Raw genomic sequence first — 23,880 nt, forward strand, 5'->3', positions numbered from 1 at the left:
GATCTCAAACATGTCTAAGAGGAAGGAAATACAGGGATTCTAAGATGCTGGTGCCCTAACTGGGTATTAGGCTGGTCAGAACCCTCTTTGGCTAACCATATCCCCATGCCTGTGTAGCCCAAAAGGAGTGTAAAGGTGGCTGGGAAGATATAAGAGTGCTGGTGTCATTAAGGAGATGCCTATCACCAAGTTAAATGAGCTGGTTTCGAGACCACTTCCAAAAAAAAACTTGGTTGAGACCACGGCTGCTTCAAAGCTCGCAGGGACTTCAGACTTCATGCGCCAAGAAAAGGGGTGGTGGTGGGGTCTAAAGTGGGTGATGGTGTAAGAGAAAAGAGAGAAGCGAAAGGGTTTAATACACACATATACTAAGTTGTCCAGCCCTTGGGATACAACTCTGCATTTTATTTGTATATACATACATAGAAAGTTCTCCTTTCACACACAAAAAAACCACATTTCCCTCTCATGCCGAACAGTAAAAACCCGGAACATTCGCGCCTGGTTCTGGTTACACAGTAGTAAATAGTAATGTGCAAGTAAACAAGTGACCAAAACCACAAATGAACACGTGTACATGGGTGGGAGTCGGGTCTGGAATGGAACTGAAGCCGGCCAAGGGAAAAGAACAAACAGACGACACCGCTGGCCCGTAATCTGAAGTAGTAAAAAATAAATGTTTCCGAAGTCCGTAATGGAAAGAGGCCATTGGCCAACTCCTGCCCATCCCTGCCCCTGCCGCACAACCGCCGCTCTCACATTTGTCTCTGGGCTCTTCAAGATGAGTGTGGAAGTCCTGTAAACACTTGAACCTTGGAACTGGGTGAATCCCCGACAGGAACACAGATATGAAGCAACAAGTCTAATCTAACTGTCTGACAGTTAAATTCCATTTTTTTTTTACAAAAAAAAAAAACCCCTAACGTTTTAAAGGTTTATTACATGTCATTTGTTTAACAGAGAAGAAAAAAACACACACTCCTGGGGTTGGGGGAGCTTTGAGGCCGGGAGAAAGGAGGGCAGGGTGGGGTTCAGGGAGAGGAGGAGACAGACCCTGGGTAAAAAGTTATTACAACAGCAGCACCTGGAATGGATAGGCCTGCCTAGGAGGAGAAAAAAACACAGGCACTGCCACAACACCACAGGAAAAAGAGCTACTGCCTGAAAACTGGAGCAGGCAGTCCAAAACTCCACAAAGAGGTGCTATAGAGCCAAGTCGTAATAGTCTTCCAGCTCATCGTGAAACAAGTCCCATTCGTCCTCTGAGTCTGTCAGGTCATCGTCGCCTCCTGCTGCCAACAGCATGAGAAGCATCTCGCCCAGCTCAAAGGTCACCACCTCGTCCTCGTCGTTCTCAAAGGGATCGCTGCCCTCCCTGTCCTCAATGAACTCCCAAAACCGGTTTCTCCGTTGGGCCTGCAAGGGAAGCATAAGAGATTGCCCTCAGGTGTCTCACATTTCCCATACTCTTTCTTGTAAGGCAGCGCAAAGGCACATCTCTCTCTCTCTCTCTCCCATGTTCCATGTTCCTCTACCAAACACTGGGCAAAACTGGTAACATTCAGGACCTCTAGGCAGAGAGATTTTGGGTGCCTGGTATGCTGACTGAGCGCTACTGATCCTGCAAGCCGCAGAGGGCAGACTGTTGTGCTGATCCCAGCCAGCACACAATGGCAGTCTGAGGGACACGGGGAAGGCAATAGCTATGCAAATGCTCCCAAGTTCAGTCCCTGGCATCTCCAGATATGGCTCGGAAAGACACTTGCACGAAACATGAGACACTGACAGTCAGTGTTGAGAATAATGGAGTTAGATAGACCCACAATCTGGCTCAGTGTGAGGCAGCTTGACTGAGCGGCTTTGTACCATCTTTTCTTATTGGATGTTATTATTATTGATCATTAAAATTCTATGCATCTGAGGATTAAAGGGCACTTTAGAATATTCCTTGCGCCTCTTCAACATCAAATTGTTTAAGTAGTGTGGACAGTTAGACAAAGTCTTCGCAGGAATGCCACCAGTTGCAACAGGCCTGCAAAACCTGTGATCCACCAAGCAGACGACACTGATAATAATAATAATAATAATAATAATAATAATAATAATAATATCATCACTCCAAAGGCAGCAATAAAACAGTGAACGATACACAGCAGGTTGGCTGCAATTTGGCTCGATGGATCACCAGTAGTTCAGATCTGCATAATGTATTTCTGATGGAGGAACCAACTCAGCATTTCCAACTCAGGAAGGAAGGATGTGCTCTATCCATATAAAAGTGTGATTATGTTCAAGGCAGTAGGACTACCATGTCAACACACTCCTTCTCTTCCCAAATCAGATGGAGTTTTGCATTGTTTTCTTTCCACTGCTTTAAAATAACTCAGTTGAAGCTGCTCCCTGGGCAAAGGAAATCTGAAATAGTATTTTGGTTAGTATTAAAAAGGAGATTGCAGTAGGAAGTTGCACAAAAAACTCTCTTCCTGCAAACTGCATCAGATCTCATCGCCATCCCATTTTACAACTTTTCATGGGTGCTCATTTAGAGCAAAGGCAGGAAGCATTGGGCCTTATTCCAATTTGGCTTTGGGCTATCAAATAGCCAAATCTGATTGGCTATGTGATGCCATTATGTGGTCTAAATGATGCCTGATTGGCTGGGAAGAAGTCCATTTTTTAAAAATAGCACCCAAGTTGCAGATTGGAAAAAGCAGCATCCATTAGCGTGCATATGTGTGCACGTACACACACTATTATTATTATTATTATTATTATTCTTTCCACTTATACACCACCCTATACCTAGAGGCCACCTTGCTGGTTCACAACAAGACCACAACATATAAAATCAAACAAAAAGCAGTAACCCAATAACACCCCCCCCAAAGCCACATTCTAAAAGGGTGTCTATCAGATCAAAGGCCTGGTTAAAAAGGAATATTTTTGCCTGGTGTATAATGAAGGCGCCAGGCGAACTTCCCTGGGGAGAGCATTCCACAGATGGGGAGCCACTGCAGAGAAGGCCTGTTCTCGTGTTGCCACCCTCTGGACCTCTTGAGGAGGAGGCACATGAAGGAGGGTCTCAGAAGATGATCTCAGGGACCAGGTAGGTTCATATGCATATATTTAATCTTGCCTCCCCCAACCTTGCCCTTTTGATCTCCAACATTTTGTGAGTGAAAAGAAGGCGCTGTCCTAATTCTCCTGCACTTTTGCACACACATCCTCCAACATCTTTTTTTAAAAAATGAATCATCAAAAGCTGTGGGACTTACTCTGTATCTACTCGAAGTTCCCACTTTCTGCCTCTGGGGCTCCTCTCGGCGGCCATCGGGATATGCGTGTTTGTAAAAACAGTTCCCTCCAAATGGGCAGCTCCCACGGCCTTCATCAAAATACCTGCATGGCTTGTTGCTGGAAAGGAAAATATCGCAACCCTTACTCACAGCATAGCCAATCAGAATTCAGTACTGCATTTGCTTTATAATCCAGGTGATTTTGTTTTCTTTTCTTTAAAAGAAAGAAGAAGAGGTATTGCTTGCCGCCAAAGCCATTTAAAACCAACTAACACATGTACACAACGGATTACATCAATGTGCATACTCAAAGGGTGTGCGCATGGGTAGGTGCATGCAGAGGAGAACATCTGTATTAGCCTGTGCTGTCATTTTAAGGCAAGGTTGTGGTTGGGTAGACAAGGGAAGAGCACGTGAGGTTGTCTGGCGCAAAAGAGTGACCAAGTAGCTTGTGTGGTCTGCATGCATCTACCAGTGGTTAGATAAAGATGCATTTCACACACAGAAAGGGGTAGGAAGGAGGTATGAGGGCTTTAGGTAACACTGTGCTTTTCTCCGTGTACGCCCTTAATGTCTGCAGTCAAACTTGGCCCGAGGCTGCAGGGCTCATACCTCATTGCCTCCTTGTATTTCTGAATGAGTTTCTGCTTCTCCTCCTTCTCCTCCACCCAGTACTCACTTGGAATGACAAAGTTAGATGTGATCCGACATTCTGGGCAGGACCTGGGGAACGAACAGACTGCACTGCAAAATTCCACATGACAGGGGCGCTATCTCCAGCTACAGACATACCATGGTATATGCCCCCCTTTTAAAAGCAGTCTATCGCACCTCAGAATCTTTGCACCGCGGTTCTTTCACAACCTAAAAGCTCTCCCCACCCCCCCAAACCCCACCATTTCCTGAGGTTCTTAATTTTGCAGCTTGTCCGTTTCTTAAGAGCAATGGGGGGTAAAAAAAAAAAAAACATTTCACACACAGACTCATTTTTCTTTAGATATAAATAAATTTATTTTTGTAACTTTGCTTTCTTGGAAGTCCATATTGGTTTGGGTTTGATTTTTCCAAGCAGACTTTAAAGAGGGATGGGTTACTGGCTCAGTAATGAACTAGAAGAGCGAAGGCTTAGGAAACACACATTTGGAACTGATCGGTCTCTTTTCACCATCTGAACCCAAATGATTTTGTATGGTAACCAATAGGACAGCATGTTGCTACCATTCAACAAAAAGAAGTTATGACTTAACATTCAAACTAAATGGATCTTGCTGACCAGTCACGAGTACCAAGGTCAGAAGAATATCCAATAAAACCCTCCATTCTGAATAACGTTACTTATATATTAAACGCAGTCTTAGGACGAAAGAGGGGCGATGTTGCAAGTTCACACAACATACTAACATCTTCCCAAGAAACAAAGCACAACGGACATGGGGAAGTGCCTCACTTTATGATCTTGCTCTCAAATTGTTTAGCGCTCCTCCACTTGCGGATGCACTTGAGACAGTAAGTGTGATTGCAGTTGGAGAGGATCCCAAAGCGACGCTCGCTGGGGTTGGCTTTTTCATACACCACCTCCATGCAGATGCCACACACCATGTCTTTGCTACGCTGGACGGCAAAGGAGAGCTCCATGTCCTTCTCGTGAGCCTCGATGCAAGACTGCAAGGGAAAGAGGAAGAAAATGACAGACAACGTCTTCCAAATACAAGGTTAACTTTGGAGGACCAACCTTGCCTTGTTCCCGTCAATGGGAACTCAACGCAACAAACTCTTCTGCTTGAAAACTCAAAAATATAATATATACATGATCTTCCAGGGGTTAAGCAAGGTGTGAAAGTTATGGGAGATAAGTTGTTCTCCCTCTTATAGTACTAGAAACCAGGGCTACTCAATGAAGTGAAAAATGGGAAGACTCAGGATAGACAAAATTACTTCTTCCTGTTACACACAGTTAAACTCTGGAATATGCTACTGCAAGATGTTGTAACTACCACCAACCCTGATGGCTTTGAAACAGATTCAGACAAATTCATGGAAGGTACAGGCTATTGGTGGCTAAGTTTTCCCTCCACTGTTGGAGAGAGAATGGTGTCCCAAGTACTGGAACCATAAAGCAAGGATGGGGAACATGGTGCCCTCCAGATATAGTGGGAGTCCCAACTATGTACAAGGCCAACAGTCATGGACAGCGGGAGTTGCAGTCCTACACTGGGAAGGTTACAAGCTTCTCATCCCTGCTTTAAAACTTGCCATGGTGCCATGCATCTCCCCTCACTCACATCGTGCTCCTTGATCTACTTTCCATCTTGGCTGGAAGGTAAGAACTGCCAAGGTGTCTGAAAACCATGGGAGGATTGAATGGTTGCCTTCTTGCCTTGGGGAGACTCACAAATTATCTTGAGAACCCAAAGACAGAAGGAAGCCTAATCTAACATGGCACATTCTGCTACATTTATTTTTTAAACTTTATATATTGTTCCTGAAACATTTTAGCCATTCTCTTGGGCAATGTCTATTACCACTTGGCTGTTCTGAACAAGGTCCATAGAGCAGCACACCCAGGCCAACAGTCTGGACCTGTAACAACTTGTTTGAAGGACTTGTGGAGTCAAGCAAGCTTGCAAGGGCTTAAAAGTTCGATCTTTTGTGGGGTCAGCTAGTTATTTTGCCCGTTCTTCCCGCCTTACCTTTATGTGCAAAGATCTCTGTGCGGCATCAGCGGGATGGAGGACCTGCAAGCCACACATGTCACACACATCTCCATGGATATATACACAGTTTTCTCCATAGCGGCATTCTCCCACTGCGGCATAGGGACATAACTGTTTCTTCATCTCCAGGTTGGTGTGCTGTTTTTCATATTCCTCTTCAATTACCATTCTCTGCATGGGAGTTTCAGTGCAGGATGGAGCAGCTGGAAAACATCAGAATGCAGAATGCTATTCTTAAAGTTTGCATGTAATCATCTGCGCAACTAAGGAAAACAACTGCAGATGGTTAAGACTCTTGCCTTGATGCTGCTTGTCCCCAACATAAAACTGCTACCATCTTGCCATTATTTTGCACCAGAAAATACTTAACTCAAAACTATGAAGGCCACCACAAACCAAGTACAGCGGTACCTCCGTTTTCAAACATAATCTGTTCTGGAAGAATGAGTTCCGAAACATTCAAAAACCAAAAACTCAAAATGGAAGCCTCAAAACAGAAATCTCAATATGGAAACCACATTTCTGTTTCGACTTCCAAGGCGCTCTGAAAAAACAAAGCATTTGCTTCCGGGTTTAAGACGTTTGAGTTTCGAAACATTCGTCAACTGAGACGTTCGAAAACCGAGGTATCACTATACTTATTTTGTTGCAACTCATTTTGTTGCTCTGTGCAACAGGCGAAACCCTTGAAAGGGAACTCACCCCGTCTGCCAGCATGTGGCCACAAATGTTGCATGAACACAAGCTGGCATCCCAAGTCACACCTGCACATGGAACACTGCCATGGTTAGGCTGATTTTGGTGGCTTCTACAGAATATGGGGACTGCCACTGTAAGGCCATCTTCAGAACTCAGAATCAGGTACTGGCGGACCAGCCGACAAAGCTCATTCTGGACGTTGCAACCACCTTTTCCCAGCCATCAAATGCTGATGTGCGGCACCTCGATCACAATGACACAAACAAGATCCCTAGAAGAGTTAAGGGCTGTTTCACTATGCTGATTCCGTCACGTGAATGTGGCTGTTGATCCATGGCCATGTGAGAACAGGTCAGCATGAACAGGGCTGCACAACAGCACATTCACCAGCAGCTACAAGAACAGAAATGGCTGCTGGCTCACACCAGGTCTATAGTCCGGGCCACACTCATGTTTAGCTAGACAGTCATGTGCAGGAGGAATGGTAATTACTGGGTTAGGCACATTTGGCTGTCTTTACCTTTTTAAAAATCGTGTTATACGTTGACTTCATCAGAACTCTCTTAGAAGGAAGTCATATACTTGGGAATAGAGTGGCAGTTACGAATCAAGCACTTGGATGGAATGGGAATTGGAGTCACTCGAGCAAAGGGTATTCAACAAGATCTGCAGACCAGTGGCAAGGAAAATGAGTCTTCAGCCAGCTAAATTATAGCAGATTTTAATCAGCTGCAAAACAAACTCAGGAATCAACACATCATAAAAGGAAATTAATTAAGAAAAGAGCCTTTCCCAAGCCTCCACTCCTTGTGACTTGAATGTGCTACTTAAGCTTGTGGCCGAGGGGCAGAGCTGCATTACAGCACAAGGGTAGCTAACTTTTTTGGCTTGAGGACATCGTTCACCCTTGACTATTTCTCTTAGGCAGGCTTCCTCAAGCTCGGCCCTCCAGATGTTTTTGGTCTACAACTCCCATGATCCCTAGCTAGCAGGACCAGTGGTCAGGGATGATGGGAATTGTAGTCTCAAAACATCTGGAGGGCCGAGTTTGAGGAAGCCTGCTCTTAGGATTACATTTCAGAAGTGGGTATGGCTACCCCACACTCACATACAAAGCCTGAGGAGTGGGGTTATTGCCCCTCCCCTGCTCATCAATCTGATGACTGGGAAGGGGCGATTGGCATCCCCATTATGAGAGTGGACACTGCCTACTTTCTTTTTTACAGACACCACAGCACTCTGTCTACTGGATAGGAAAGGGATTAGCCACCCCTTGTTGTAGCAAGTCACCATGGCCACAGGACAGTTGCTCAGGAACAAACTCCACAGCATCCACCCAATCTTCAAGTGCAAATATGGGAGGAACAGATTGACCATTGCTACAAACCAAAAGGTCTGGGGGAATTTTGAGCGGAAATCCAAACCAGCTTCAAGTCCACCTCTGAAACGAGGTATTAATAGTATAGAACTGTTGAAAGCTGCTCTGTCTCACTAACATTCACCAACCTGTAACAGGGACATTAGTAGTGAACTGCACATCTGGGCTGTTGTATATTACCCTTTCAGGCCAACCTGAAATGTGGCAGTAACAGCTTTGGAGAGCTTTACAGGGCAGTTGCATGCAGCAATATTAGCTTCAACGCAACCCTCAAACTGACTGCAATGGGTTCCATTCCTGTGGACAAGACTAAAGAGTTGTTGTAAACTCTGAGAACCATCATAAACCACTCTCTCCTGGCCACAGTTCCCTCCAGCCGGCCAAATGAGGACAATAAACTGCATTTGCTTTGGATCCTGCATTAGGAGGACTATTTTTAAAATGTTTTAAATTAAACAAGTCCTGAATTAGAAAAACTCTTATCTTTGCTGCTGCCTTGGGGGTTCTTCTCTCGGAGGTGGAGTTGACACAGTGCTGCCCAATCCCACATATGTTATTTTTTTAAAATTTCCCCACTGATACTCATGGGCAGTTTTCATTTCCATCTCCAGGGACATTTAAAAATAACTTTTCAATGCAAACCAGCAAATTACTTATCCAGACAGAAAGATTGTTCTGTGTCCTTTCTATATCTATTTGTCTCTAACCCCATCCCCCCTTTGCTCCATTTCCCATAGAGAAGAAAAGAGGAGAGAAACCGAGTGAAGGGCAAATGATGGAAAGAAAGTCCTAGCTAAGAACTTTGATAGTTGCTGCAAAAAGTGTAGCAGCACAATGGAAGTTGTCAAGCTCTCTGTTATTTGCAGAATGCTTAAGAAAAACACGACCACATAAATCAATACATTGGGCTGATAGGTCTTCTAAATGGACCTGGAAGTTGAGATGATCCCATTTTATAGATACTGGATAGCTACTAGAGCCTTGCAGCTATTATTTTGCCAGATAAATTCCCTACAGCGTGATCACACACTTCCTCAGCCTGATTGCACCCATGTTTACTTGGAAGTAAGCCTTAATGACTTCAGTGGACTCTGCTCCCAGGTGACTAGCTGTGCCTCTCCAGGGTTTCAGACAGGGGACATTTCCAGCCCTGCCTGGAGATGCCAGGGATTGAAACCAGACCTCCTGCAAGCAAGGAAGATGCTCTACCGCTGAACTATGGCTCTTCTCCACTCACTATAAGGCAGTTTCCTATGTTCCTAGCATAAAAGAACAATGTTCACATCAATATAGTTCTTTACTGAAACACTGCTCTTAATGAGACAATAAGAACACGAAGCGTCAGTGCTGACGACTGACGTTTATCACTACTGTAGTAAGTCCACTTACCACGGCCACAGTATGGCTGCCCAGGGACAAACTCCACAGCATTCACCCAATCTTCAGCCCTAGCTCCTGCGGCTGCCAGGTCTTTGTCTTCAACTTCAGTTTCACCAGTGCTCACTTCAAGTGTTCCAGGGGACGGGCTCACATCTGTAGAAGCTGAAGGGTAGGTTTTTATAGCTGGACTCACAGTAGTCACTTCTTCCCTTTTCAATGGCTTGGTATGTTCGTATCTGGTAAGGAAAGTCAGAATTTTACTTTCCTCCCCGAGGAAGAATAATGACATACATAGACATTGCACTAAATGTGGACCTTTTCCTAAGAAACTGCTGGCAACAGGAACTTGTGGTTGAATTTTTTTGCCATGCAGAGCCCACAGCATCTTTGTCAAGTGTGTGCCTATCTGTTAAGCTTGAGAAGGCTAAGTATTTTGTATCTCTGGCACTAGCATGAGATCCAAGGTCCCTTTAAAAAAAACACAAGGTAGCAAAAAGTCTGTCTGCTTCCCTGTTCCCAATAGCTTCATTTTAAGCACACTTACAAACGTAACTCGTTACCAAATGGCTGACGACCAACTCACCTTCCACATGTGTATCCCATCGTTCAGCCGAAGAGCACAGGGTGGCAAACAATGGGATCATCACATTTTATCCTCACAACTTGCCCACAGCAGCCTGTCAGCTTCATAGCTGGTCTGGGCAGAGAGCTTTTGAACCAAAGTCTTCCTGGCCCAAGGCTAACATTCTATTTGCTACACCACACCAGTACTCTTATCTCACTAAAATAATATTCAACCCAGGCATTCAAAGTCAACTGGAGGATATAGTTGTCGTCTAGTTGGTCTAAAATCCCACACACTACGGCTCCAGTTCTTTAGTGCAGGACATCCAACATCATGCAGAACAGGAATGCAGCTAGTTCTCATAAGGTGGTTGAGGTTATTTTCTCCTGTAGCTTTTTACAACTAACTGTATGATAAAACTTACACTTGATATACTCACATTTGTTACATTTACATCTTGTCTTTCTTCTGAGGAGTTAAAGGCAGTGACCATGACTGCCCATTTTATCCTCACAACCCTGTGAGGTAAATTAGGCTGAGCGACTGAGAGTGGTCCAAGGCCAACCAAGGTGTTTCGTGGCCTGAACCGGGGTCTCCCTGTACCAGGATTGGCCTTCCAGTTACTACAGCACATCTCCCTGACATCAGATCCACCCTGTACACATTACTGTGCTTTAATGTCAAGACTTCTGTACCTATGCATTAAGGTATTTAAATTCTTAAAAGGCAGGTTTGTTTTTAGGACGGAAAGAAATCAGGAATGACTATGTTGACAGAATAAGCTCATTTACAAGATTGAGGGGGGAGGGGTTTGGCTGATGATCATGCTCTGTATAAATTCTTATATGAACTTAAACAATAGCCTCAACCACACCTTCCCATCGCCCTACATCACTATTACCTATAAAACCCTTCATAAATTGGCTCTGCACATCAGCCATTACCATTTTTTGAAAATTGTCCCAAACAAACTATGACCTGAAGCCACACCACAATTTCCAATTCCAACGTAATGCTAAGCTAAGGACTGTGGCTTGTTGCTCCTGCTGAAGGAGGAGCAAAGAGGCAGTGACAAACTTATTCATGCTGAGCCATGAGCACGGTGATTATTACATCCACAATGGTGTTTGACAACTGTAGAAAGGAGATTGTTCCAAGATGCGAGTGCCCCACGGATGCTCACAGCCATTAGACTGAGACCTCCCCAGTCATATAAGAGACAGGGAGGGAAGTCACTGAGGGTAAGGGTCAGGAAGAAATGGAATTGACTGTTAGTTCAAGGCTAAAACATTCAGCAGCATTTCTATACCTGCAACGATCTCCGTAAGCACAGCATCCTCGCTGAAAATACCTGCACACCATGGCAGACTGACTAGTGTAGAGATCATGGGAGTAACGGCAGTTGTCTCCCTCCTTGCAAACGCCATGCATGAAATACCTGAAAGACAGAGCATTGCAAATATGGCTCAAGCAGAAACATCAACATCCTGTAAGAGTTCTAAAGGCATTTCATCCTGCTTGATGCAAATAAATAATAAACCAATGCTGAATAATCCTCTTAAAAGTTCTAAACCGTCATACTAATACTAGTACTAATAGCCATTAATAAACTCATCCGTTTCTTCCATCAATTTATATAATCCCATTTTAAATCCATCTAAACCAATGACCATCACTACATTTTGTGACTGCAAATTCCACAAATACACATCATGTGAATAAGTATTTTTTTTTTCTATCCTGAACCTGCTGTCTTTAAATTTCACTGGATAATTTCCTCCCCCAACTTTGTAAAGTAAAATAAAAAAACAGTTAACACATTAAGATACCAGGCATGGAAAAGATGGCAGAGAAGGACGATCAAAATGATCAAGCCGCAACACCAATGAACACCAGCCATCATGGCAAATGGGCAGTCCCTGCAAATATTAAATTATGCAGTTTCTCTACTGTGTAAGGAAAGATACCTTTCTCCCTCTTCCATAATTCTAGAACTCGAGACCATTCAACAAAATTGATGAGCCGTAGATCAAGCACTATTTATAGAATTCATTGCCACAAGATTTGGTAATAGCCGCTGACACAGACGGTCTTGAAATGAGATTAGACAAATTAATGGAGAATAACAGACCCACCAGCAACTACTGGCTATGGCAACCTAAAAGTCTCTGTGTTCAATGAATTCCTAACCAGTAGCTTGGGGGCAACTGTGGGGGGAGACTGTTGCTTTTATGACCTGAATATGGACTTCCTGGAAGCATCTAGTTGGCTACTGTTGGAAACAAGAAGATGAACTACCATATTTTTCGCTCTATAAGACCACAAGACGCACCTAGATTTTGGAGGAGGAAAACAAGAAAAAAAAATATTCTGAATCTCAGAAGCCAGAACAGCAAGAGGGATTGCTGTGCAGTGAAAGCAGCAATCCCTCTTGCTGTTCTGGCTTCTGGGATAGCTGCGCAGCCTGCATTCGCTCCATAAGATGCACACACATTTCCCCTTACTTTTTAGGAGGGAAAAAGTGAGTCTTATAGAGCAAAAAATACGGTATATAGGTTCTTGGTCTGACCTGGCAGGGCTCATCTTATATTCTTATTTTAACATCTTATTCATCTCTGGAAAAGGCCACTTTTAACATTTTAATTTTCTTTGCCAGTTAGGTGCAGAGATCCCAGTTGTCTTCAGACAAAAAAAAATGTGAATGAGGATGCAAACAGGGTGTTATCTGTTCTCTTTTTTTGTACTGCTACACAGTGCTGGGAAGAACAGCCTGGACTATTTAAGCAAAGGGTGCAACTGGAGCACTAATTCACTTACTATCCCAATCGCAAACACAAACGCATACAGTCCCAGTTTGCAACCAAAACTGCCTTTGTGGATGACCTACACCAGGAACTAGAGAGGGAGCTGTTGGTTCTGGTGTGCCTCTTAGCGGCTTTCAGTTTATTGTCTTGATGCCAAGGAAGCAGTGGAAGTTTTGGACCAGTGTTTGAGTGCAGTAGCATATTTTTTACGTGGGCTAATAAGATGAAATTTAATCCAGACAAGACAAATGTGCCATCAGTCAGCAGGAGAACAGAACCTGGAGTACTGAAAAGTTCTGTTCTGGACAGGGTTGCACTCCCCTTGAAAGACCAAGTTTGCAACTTGGAAATGTTCCTGGATGCTCTGGTGGTGCCTGTGAAGGAGTGTTTTGTACAACTTCGGGTAATTCCCTGGAATAAAGCAGACAGAGGTGGAATCTACACACATGTTAAAAACGTGAAAATGCTTTTTTGAAAAATCGTTTTGAGAAATGCATTGAATTTGCTGTAGTTCACAATTGTATACTGCACTTTACAACACATTTCAAGGCATTTGATTTGCAGCTGTATAGCTGAGCCCCTGGTCACAGTACCACAAGTCCTGGCCACATCCAGACAAATCACTGTAACATGCTTCTCTGCAAAATGTTTGCCAATTTAGCTTGTGCAAAATGTGGCAACCAGACTAATTTCTGGAGCCTGCTTCGCTTATCATGCTCCTACAATGCCTTTTAATTCTGCCCAAGCTTTTGGGCAGGTTCTGGGACCCTACTTTTATGCTGATCTGTTTTATCATTCTCTTGATTTTACTGCATGAAGCTGATTTTAGTCATCTGTTGTTGTTGTTGTTTATAAACATTTCTGCAAGCTGCATTGAGTTTATTTTATAAAGAAGGTTTAATTTTTTAAAAAAATAGCAAAAAAAGAAGCACTTAAAGGGGCGGTGGCATTCTAAGCATGTTGACTTAAAGGGAAGTTCTGTGGAAATGAAACAGGACTCGTGTTTTAATCAGGGCTGCAAGCTTTGATTGGTTTACTGAATGATTAATCTACCTAAAGCTTTAGCTGCCCCCTTCCCCAACCTGGTGCCCTCTCCCAAAAGCTGTTAGACTCCAGCTCCCAGCAGCTCCAGTCACAGCATGGCCAATGTTCAGAGATGAAAAGAGTTTTAGCCTAAAACATCTGAAGAGCACCAAGCTGGTGAAGGCTGCCTTAGTTGATTATTGGTGGCACCACATTTTAATTTGGGGCTATAAATTAAGAACACATTTGCTTACTATTGAAGCCATTTTGATTCCAGCATATTATTGTAGCAGGAAACAAAAAAAGATGTTGAAGTTGTGTTTTCCAGCTAAAATGAATTAACAGCTTTTGTTTATTAAATACTAAGTTGTGCCTTCAACTGCTTTCAGCATTTCATACCCATGTTGTTGTTTTTTTGCAATGTGTTTTCTTAAACTCAAATCCATTGCCACTGGAAGAAAAACAATTTAACTAAAAACACTACTACTGTAACACTAGAATGAAAGCTTCAAGTACAAGAGTGAGTTCTTTGTCAGAAGAAGTCCAGCCTGAAGCAAAAAATAAAATAAAATAAAAATGATACAAATCATTAAAGGAAAGGAAAATAATGTTCTCCTAATGAAAATCATGCTATCGGCACCCAATGACCTCAAAAGCTTTATCCCTCTAAAAATAGAAGAAAAACAGAAGATTTGCTCATTTCAGCCAGTAAGCGTTTCATGAATTAAAGCCTTTCTGTCATCATACGATCTTAAGAGCAGAGTCTGACACGCTGAATATTCCTCAGACATCTTCTAGTAATTTTAGAATCAAAGTAAATTAGTCTTTAAAAATACAAATATTTCTTCAAATACACCCAATGCCCCAATGTTACAATTCCTAGACCTTTTACCCCTGTTGCACCACCTGGTTTTATTTTACACTATTAATCTGGCTCTCAATAGAGCATGAGGAATGCTGCTATGTAATAAACTTGAAAAATGAACTTGACATCTCCTATGTGCCCTGGACTGGGTTTAAGATATCGGTTCAACTGAATTGGAAGCATCAGTCAGCTTGGCCAGCCTTAGACTATAATGGTTACATAGGCTTTCTACTCAGAAGAAGAAGAAGAAGAAGAGTTTGGATTTGATATCCCGCCTTTCACTCCCTTTAAGGAGTCTCAAAGCGGCTAACATTCTCCTTTCCCTTCCTCCCCCACAACAAACACTCTGTGAGGTGAGTGGGGCTGAGAGACTTCATAGAAGTGTGACTGGCCCAAGGTCACCCAGCAGCTGCATGTGGAGGAGCGGAGACGCGAACCCGGTTCCCCAGATTACGAGACTACCGCTCCTAACCACTACACCACACTGGCACAGAGTAGACAGACTGAAATTAATGTACGTACTTAAGTTACAGTAGATCCATTAATGGACATGACTGAGTACGCCTAATACTAGATACAACCCTAAGCCTTCCAAGTTTGAACTACATCACCATTAACAGTGCCAAAAGCAGCAGGGGTGCCCCACAAATACCTACTGTGATAGTGGAAAATCAAATAAATCCATTTAAAAAATAGCATTTGCCAGCCCAGTGCCCTCCAGATGTTTAAAAGACAACTCCCATCGGCATAGGACTGATAGGATCTGTCACCCAAAACATCTGGAGGGCACAAGGTCGGCAAATGCTGATCTAGCAGCATATGACCTACCCCTTCCTTTTTGTGTGGAAAAGAGATGTTCACACAGACAGAGAAAAAGAACCAGACCACTTTAGTCGAGAGGTGAATGTATCTCAAATGTACTCAAGACAAAATATTTTTCTGTAGGAATCTCTTTTGGAAGCTCGTCCTTACACATGCCCAAGCTGCTACTTTCAAGTTTGGAAATGCAGTCCTAAATTTAGTAATCTTCTAACGCGCACGCGCACACACGTGCGACAGAACTGCCACCACCACCCCACTAGAATACAGATGCAAGTTCAGTTTATGTAGAGAAAGGGGGGGGGGGAAAGGAGAACACACAATATACTGCTCCTGGACCTGACCATGAAATGCAGTTCAGTGTAACAAGTGCATAGCAACCGATAAAGGGCAAAAAAAAATATTAATCTTAATTTAACGTGAATGCTCATGTGGTCTGAACTAGTGGAGTGTCTGACAAAGAATGAGAGCTTGGGGTGAAGATGCTGACCCATTGTGTGGGAGTTATGAATAAGGAAATTTCATGCTAGGGTTCATTAAAACTGCTGATATCATAATGCCATTGTACAAATTTGTGGTGCAACCACATTTGGAATACATATTGTGTACAATTCTGGCCACCTCATCTCACAAAAACATATTGTTAAGTTGGAAAGGTTCAAAAAGCTCAAGCAAAATAAATGATCAAGGGGATGGAGCAATTTCCCAATGGAGACAGGCTGCAGTATTTGGGGCTTTGAAGTTTAGAGAAAATGCGAATAAGAGACAATAAGATAGAAGTGTATAGAATCACAAATGGCACATAGAAAGTGGATAGAGAAAAGGTTTTCTCCTTCTCCCATAAAACTAGAACTCAGGGACATCCCATGAAGCAGAATGCTGCAAGATTCAGGACAGATGAAAGAAAGTTCTTCTTCACTCAGTACATAGTTAACAACTGAATTCACTTCCACAGACACAGTAATTGCCACCATTCGGGATGCCTTTAAAAGACAATTAGACTAATGCATGGAAGATAAGGCTATCGATGGCTAATGGTCACAATGGCTATGCTCTAACTCCACAGTTGCAAGTTATATGCTTCTGAACACCAATTTCTGGAAACTGCATCAAGGGAGCATGCTCTTCTTCTTGGGTCCGGGTGGGATTCCCGCGGGCACCTGACTGGCCACCAAAAGAACAGGATGCTGAACTAGATGGGTCATTGGCCTGATCCAACAGGCACTTATTATGGTCTTAAAAGAGCCACGGAAGCGCATTGTATGGTACTGCAAGGAGGGTTAATCACTTTTAACTGTTTGTAAATTGGACAGCATCTCGTTTCCCAAATATAAAAAGGCATCATTCATTTCACAATGGAGCTGGAGTCATTCTTTTATAGAGCACCTGGATCCATCTCACATTCTAGAAGGTAAATTGAAGCCCTAAACTCATACGAACAACCAGATGCCTTACTTAAGAGTACATTTTGGCATCAGTAAGGAACGTATTAGTGCTTGAAGTAGCAGGTGTGAGAAACACCAATGCAGTATGCAACTCAATATTAAAATACCTCTATAGCTTTTTCTAAATTTAGGTACTTCAATACCACCTCCATATATACTGGAGTACCCTGGTATCCTATTAAGCACAGTACATACAACTCCCCACTTGAGTGCAGCACTAGGAACCCGGTGGGTAGCTCACAAGGACATCCTCTTCGGGCTGCGGGAAGGGTCTCCTTGTGAGCTGCAGGCTGTTCAGCAGACATGCGGAAAAGCAGCAGTGGTAACGGCTACTGCTGCTGCGCTACCCTGCATGTCAGTTGTTCGGCAGGGAGACTGAGCAGCCTCAATAATGCCCTGTTGTACCTCCGGCTTGGAAGTAGACCCTCCCTGAAGAATGTCCTATTCAGGCTCTGAGGAGAGTCTCCTTACAAGCCACAAGGACTCTCCAGGGTGCTCCTCACTTATGTGCATTTCACTTATGCATACAGGGGCCCAGAATGTAACCCCCGTCTAAGTGGGGAGATGCCTGTACTGCAATTTGGCACCAATTTATATCAGGAATAAACAACACAAAGACCGACCACCTAGGTCAACAATATCACTATCAAATTCATTATTGAATCTTTTGAAACTGTGTCGTCTATGCAATACCATATAAGCTGCACGATTTTCACTTCAACACCCCCACACAAAATTTGATCATGTATTCAGAAAAGATGCTTTCAGCCAGCTGGGTAAATCCAATTCAATTTAGTAATAACCTGGAATGAACCCATAATATAGCCAAGCCTGAAGTTTTTAGCAATTTCATAGTTTGGAACACCCTCAGCCTAAGGCTGTATACCCTAATTAACCTGTCTCTCATCCTCTCTGTATTTGCTTAACCCATTCTGTTCATTATATGAAGTCGTTTTTCCAAAGTAAATAAAGAGCACACATTCTGCCTGACATACTCTTTTTAAAATTGGCAGGTTTGAAGAGTTTACGAGTGATATCAAGTGGATTCTACAGTACCCACACCCTTTAATTAGCTGTTGCTATTTTAGATAACATGACTGTCACTCAACTGTTCACTCTTCAGAATTAAGAAAAGCACAAATGTCTGAGAATATCTTTCCTGTGAGGCCCCAGAAGAGGAAAGACTGCATTGTTACCTACTCTAAAGAACTGTGCCCCATTTGCTCTGCAACAAACAACACTATGGGCTTTTGTTCAAGGGTCATATGTGAAACCTTATGTGAAACCTCATGACTTTTCTGCTACATTCTGTTGCAGATTCACACTCCAACTCAGATGGCATCATTCAAGTTCAACAAACTACTAGCAACCACCTGAGGACAACTTGTGAGGAATCAACACAATAGGGAGAATAAGCTTCAGAGGTTAAAAGATTATTGCTACCTGGTGGGCACACCATGGCTTCGTTCTTATGTGATCCAGCAGTATGGAGGGGAGATAATTAATCTATCATGCCAGTCAAGGGTTACTCATAACAGGGGAAACTATAACGTTCCTTCAGAATGAACTGGGCAGGCATAAACCTGGAGGTGCCCATTTCCAGAAAATTTTATTAGCATCTGTCTGTCTCAAGAGACAAAGGAGTGCGCCTCCAGGGGTGAAGTCAAACCGCTGAATTAGCAGCACCGAAGTGACCTCCCTGGGGCGCAAGCCTGGGCAGTGAGTATGGAGGTCCTGTGCTACCCAGATGACTAGATCCCCCTCTCACCCTCGCTGATGTGGTCCGAAGGAAAGCAGAGCAAAACGTTTCACACCAGCCTGGCTGCAGGAGTTGCCAGAGGGAGGTGTACAGGATGCTATCCAACAGTCATAGGATTTGTATAGGGTTTACTCCTCAGTCTCCCACAGATATCCCAAAAGGCAGTGGAGGTTTAGAACCAGAGTTTTCCTAGATGGACTACCTTCCCAGACTGACAACTCCATCTACCTCTCACTTTCCTCTACAGCACATGCAGAAACCACCTTCTTGACCATTGGACCCACTATTGGTCTTGTCCACTCAAACTGCCAGAGGTTGTCTTTGCATGCAGGGGAAGTCCCTAAATCACGGCCAAGGGTGAGGACAAACATGCCACTGAAGGAGCTTAGTATCACCTCTTTTATCAGACTATCCATTCAATTAGTTCGCTATGGTGCTTGCTATTTTCCAAAATAGTAAACTTTTATTTCTCAGCTTGACATTTAAAAAATGTAGTTTACATAAAAGCTGGAATGAGGAAATTCCTAATGCCTTGCCTGGCTGCCCAAGCTCCTATAAATTAGTGTATGTTCCTATGAATTGGAAATGGCTTTCTAGCTGCGCATAGCACTGAAAAAACCAGATATTACTCTTCTGTGCATGTCCCACACCTCAGACTAGGAAGGATACATGTGAAGCATCTGTTGTCTCTTACATTCCAAAGAACAAAATGAAACCTTGATAAGCATTGAAAGTTTTGTTGTGACACAGTACTGCACAAATCATCACTGATTATACAGACTTTTTACTTGGCATAGGTACATGGTATGCACAATAGTATTTCACATACTTTGCATTTGCATGAAAATACATAAATAGAAGAGAGGGCTATGAAGTTTTCTGAACTACATATTTCAGCAGCAAGATGATCTTTTATTTCTAGGCATCACTGGTGAAAGGTGTTCGGAACAGGTACAAGATCAATTAAAGCCTTGCATCTTCTGTGACAGTCTGCATACAATCATAATACTGTTTACTATTTTTTCAAATTAAGAAGACACTGTTGTGTTCATTCCATATCATCATCTTACATGGATGCTAATTTCCAGATGGCCTTCCTATCATAATTATTTTATTTTAAATATGTATATACCACCCATGCCACCAAGTCCTCTGGATGGACAAAAGCACACTGCTTGTTGTTATTCGCTATTTGTGGACATAAACCACCAGAGCAGCAGCTCAAAAGCATAATTATATTAATGGATAGACTGACATCCTCTAACTTCCATAAATATGTACTGTAGCAAGAACATATGCAGTGGTACCTCGGGTTAAGTACTTAATTCGTTCCGGAGGTCCGTTCTTAATCTGAAACTGTTCTTAACCTGAAGCACCACTTTAGCTAATGGGGCCTCCCGCTGCTGCACAATTTCTGTTCTCATCCTGAAGCAAAGTTCTTAGCCCGAGGTACTATTTCTGGGTTAGCGGAGTCTGTAACCTGAAGTGTATGTAACCCGAGGTACCACTGTATTAACTAGAAATTGTTTCCTATCCACCCTGCTCTCCAAAGTTCTGCACTTCCCAGGCAATCTCTTGTCTCTGTTCCCTTATGTTCTCAGAAGCTATAGGTTACATCTCTCAAACTGCCCTAGATTTCCTGCAACAAGAAAATAATTGTAAAAACTTCCAATAAGCCCTAATATAGCGAGGAAAACAATAACTGGGTAATTATTAGGTTTGACTGAGAACAATCTGACCAATAGGTAGGCAAGAAGGAAGTCCAAGTTACACTGGTCCAAGAATGATCTAAAGGACTGCAAATCAAAGGATCCAGGGAAGTAAAGCCATTTTCAAATAATGAGGACTCAATCTTGTTCCCTTATATAGGGAACAAAAAATGAGATCTCATACTTCTCTGACTGGAAGATGGTGCAGTGGGTACTAAATACACCCACTTTGGGAGATGGCAACTACATTCATGCCTCCTGTGCACCTGTGGCCATTTTCTTAAGATAACTTGAGGACAACGGTGAACCTCAAGAACTTGCACTGTATGAAAATAATTTAAGATATAGGTATGGTGTTATGATACATCTCCAAGGACAAAAGATTATGATTCAATTGCATATAATTAAGGGAAACACGACAGGCTCAGTATCTGTTGTTTTTCTTTCTACTCTACTTAAAGCTATGACAGATTTTTTAATCTAGCCCTTGAAAACTTGGAAGCCATCAGCGTTGTCCTGTCACACATTGCACTACATCATACACAATGATTGTTACCCAAAGATGTCAATGTGTTTTACAAGCTCCATGTACCTCTTAGGGTTAAAAAGTGGGGTGTCTTTGTTTATACAGATGGATTAATGGTATCTGTCCACATTTCCCCACTGCTTTCCCCCTCTATTTTCGATTGTATAATCCTTGGGAAACAAAGAGCTATTTCAATTGCCTACACAACTCTATAAAGGTGCAATGTGCAGCAACACACACAATCAGTCAATCAATCAATCAATCAATCAATCAATCAGGTGTATCCAAGATTACACAGATACCTCTTCGGATAACCAAAACCTAAATGCTGGACTTAATTTAAGGACTGAAAGTACTAAAGCTATTTCTACTGTCCCACACATTTATTTCTAAGCATGCCACTTAAATAATTATAACTACAGCTATCACTATTATAACTACAGTACTCTTCCATTTGCAAAAGAGAACAGACCAGGATAGAGTAGTTTCAAGGTAAAGGAAGAGCTGGAACTCAGAAAGCACTCAACATTACCTTGGAACAGAACTGAGAATAATGCTAAAATTCAAGTTCTACAAATTTACAGAAGCCACTCAAGTTCAAAACTCACAAAATTCATTGTTTTGAGAATTATTTATGTTAGGACCTGTAAAGTGACCAGAAACAAAATGAAGACCTCTGGACAAGAACTATGCCACTTCTATGTGTTCACTACAGCATCTGGCACAGAACACAGCATTAAGAATTAAAACAGTGATCTCACTTACTTGATCTGATTAGAGATGGTCAACTTGAATCCCTCCCAAATGGGATGGGAAATTTTTATCCAGCTTCACTCATGAGAAAACTGTTTCCAAAACATATGAACATGAAAAATATCCTGTACTAATAAAACACATGAGGTTTCTATACAATGCCCCATGTTTGCCCAAACGTGCGTGCTTCCTACTTATTTACAATGCCCTATATTTATTCTAAAACTTCCTATCCCAACAAGGTGCCTACACAAATTGTGGGACTACAATTGGCATCATCCCTGACCATTAATTATGCTGGCTTGGGCTGAAGGGAGTTGCAGTCAAACAACCTCTGAAAGGTCCGATGTTGGGGAAGGCTGTTCTAATGTCTCAGCACCTGTAAAAGGGGCTCAGGGCCTATGCAACGAAATACACTTCCATCCCAGACCACTGCTGAGGAATTAAGTAAACTAATCTAGCAAAGAATTACAGTAGATCAAACCAGAAGACATGCAGTGTAGCCCAAATTAAGTTTACTTCAAAGCAACTCCCTAGTAAAGGACTGCAATCTAAGCTTGTTTCAGCCTAGGACTTCAAACACTGCTGCCAGAGAATCCTTTTCATTTTGCTCCCACATACACATCTTATGTTATCAGTCTGCAGTTAAGGCTTACGTGTACATACAGATCAGTGCCAGCTTTAGTCACAGGCGAGCATCACCGAGGGGAACAAGCAAGTGAAGTCAACCCGGGGAAGAAATGGTTGCGTTGGGTGTTAATTGGGAAGCACACGGAGGAATACATTGCTGTCATCATATTGGGGGGGGCAGAGAGAGAGACCTGCGTCTAGGAAAATGAAAACTAATAGTACTTAGGATGGATGAGGAGCGAGTAGTAGACAAAGGATCCAGGCAGCATTTTACAAAGGGCGCATGGAGGACTAGCGGCGGAGGAGCCGGAAAACCCCCCAAAACCAAAACATCTCGGAGGACACGTGACAAGAAAACCTACCCGGCTTCTAAAAAAAGAAGATAAGAGACAGACGGGGGCAGTGGGCAACAATGGTGACATACCGACACACACAAACAAACCACCACCACCCCGACCCCTGTTTCTGCTTCGGAAGAAGGAAGGACCCTGGCCAGGATCGGGGCGCGCTTGTTCTGCCAGTGGAGCATAAAGGACTCGAGGGTGGCAGGGGGGGCTCGAAGGTCCGAGGAGCCCGAGCGGGGCTCCGAGGGCGCTTGGGGACGGGAGGGAGGGGGGAGGCACGGGCGCCATCACCCGCCACTGCCTCTGCACGTTACCTGCAGGCGACTTGCTTAGTCCAACCGCCGCTGCTTCCCCCTCCGGCTCCGGCCGGCGGCGGCTGAGGCTCGGCTGTGGGGAGGCTGGGGGCCGTGGCGGTGGCGGCGGAGATGGTGGCAGCGGCGGCGGCGGAGGGGCTGGGGGCAGCGACAGCCGCTGCTCCAGCTGCCGCGGCTGTCGGTGCCGCGGCTCCGCCACCACCGGGGGCCACCGCAGCCTCCGCCATTACTGTTTACCCCACACAGCGACGGCCCCGCCGGAACTTCCGGGAGCTCATCCTTCCGGCCTGCTGGACAGGAGGGCGGGGCAAAAGCTGATGGACGGGGGAGGAGGAGGGGAGGGAGGAGAAAGGAATAGGGGTGGGCGTGGCTTACCTTACCCCTCCCTCCCCCGCTTCGCTTTGGGAGAAGAGGACAAGCGGGCCGACAGAGAAAGGGAGAGAATGGGGTGGGAGGGGGAAGCACGAGGTCGGGAGCGAAGGTTCTGATTGGTGTAGCCGTTCGTGAGGCCGCGCCTACTGGGTTAGACGGACGTGGGAGAGTTGTGACGCCAGATGCGGAGGCGGGGCTTGGGCGGGGGAACCACCTGCACACGGGCTTTGGGCTTCACTTCGCGCGAGCGGCGCTTGGCGACGGAGGGCTCGGGAGTGTTGGGTGCCTTTTCTCTGCCGCGGCTCCCTGGGGAGCTCGCTCGGTTACGGGAGAGAAGCTTTGGGGGTCTCAAAGCCCAAATACACACCGGGAACATGGACGAGTCTTTATGTGGTATCCTAAAGACGAACATAAGAGCCCACTTCATTAGAGGCCTAAAGCGTTCTCTTCAGCTTCCAATTGTTACTATCACAATACATTTTTTG

General features: G+C 43.8%; 1 protein-coding gene across 3 annotated transcripts; it reads right to left on the minus strand.

Annotated features, from left to right (window-relative positions):
• Positions 1-384: 384 nt before the first annotated feature.
• MKRN1 (makorin ring finger protein 1) lies at positions 385-23,544 on the minus strand. Of its 3 annotated transcripts, none has more exons than XM_081928342.1 (8): positions 23,399-23,544; positions 11,342-11,470; positions 9,477-9,703; positions 5,987-6,213; positions 4,744-4,958; positions 3,909-4,019; positions 3,276-3,414; positions 385-1,416 (listed from the first exon to the last, which is right to left on the minus strand). In XM_081928342.1, the coding sequence occupies exons 2-8, from the start codon at positions 11,461-11,463 to the stop codon at positions 1,204-1,206; spliced, it is 1,254 nt and encodes a 417-aa protein (XP_081784468.1). In that variant the 5' UTR covers positions 11,464-11,470; positions 23,399-23,544; the 3' UTR covers positions 385-1,203. The 3 variants fall into 3 exon arrangements, with proteins under 3 accessions (XP_081784468.1, XP_081784466.1, XP_081784467.1); XM_081928340.1 differs by having other exon boundaries at positions 23,024-23,528; XM_081928341.1 differs by lacking the exon at positions 3,909-4,019 and having other exon boundaries at positions 23,024-23,528.
• Between the last annotated feature and the right edge of the window lie 336 nt (positions 23,545-23,880).

The sequence above is a fragment of the Podarcis melisellensis genome (genome assembly GCF_964234715.1).
Source record: "Podarcis melisellensis genome assembly, chromosome: 10".
Lineage (NCBI taxonomy): Eukaryota > Metazoa > Chordata > Lepidosauria > Squamata > Lacertidae > Podarcis > Podarcis melisellensis.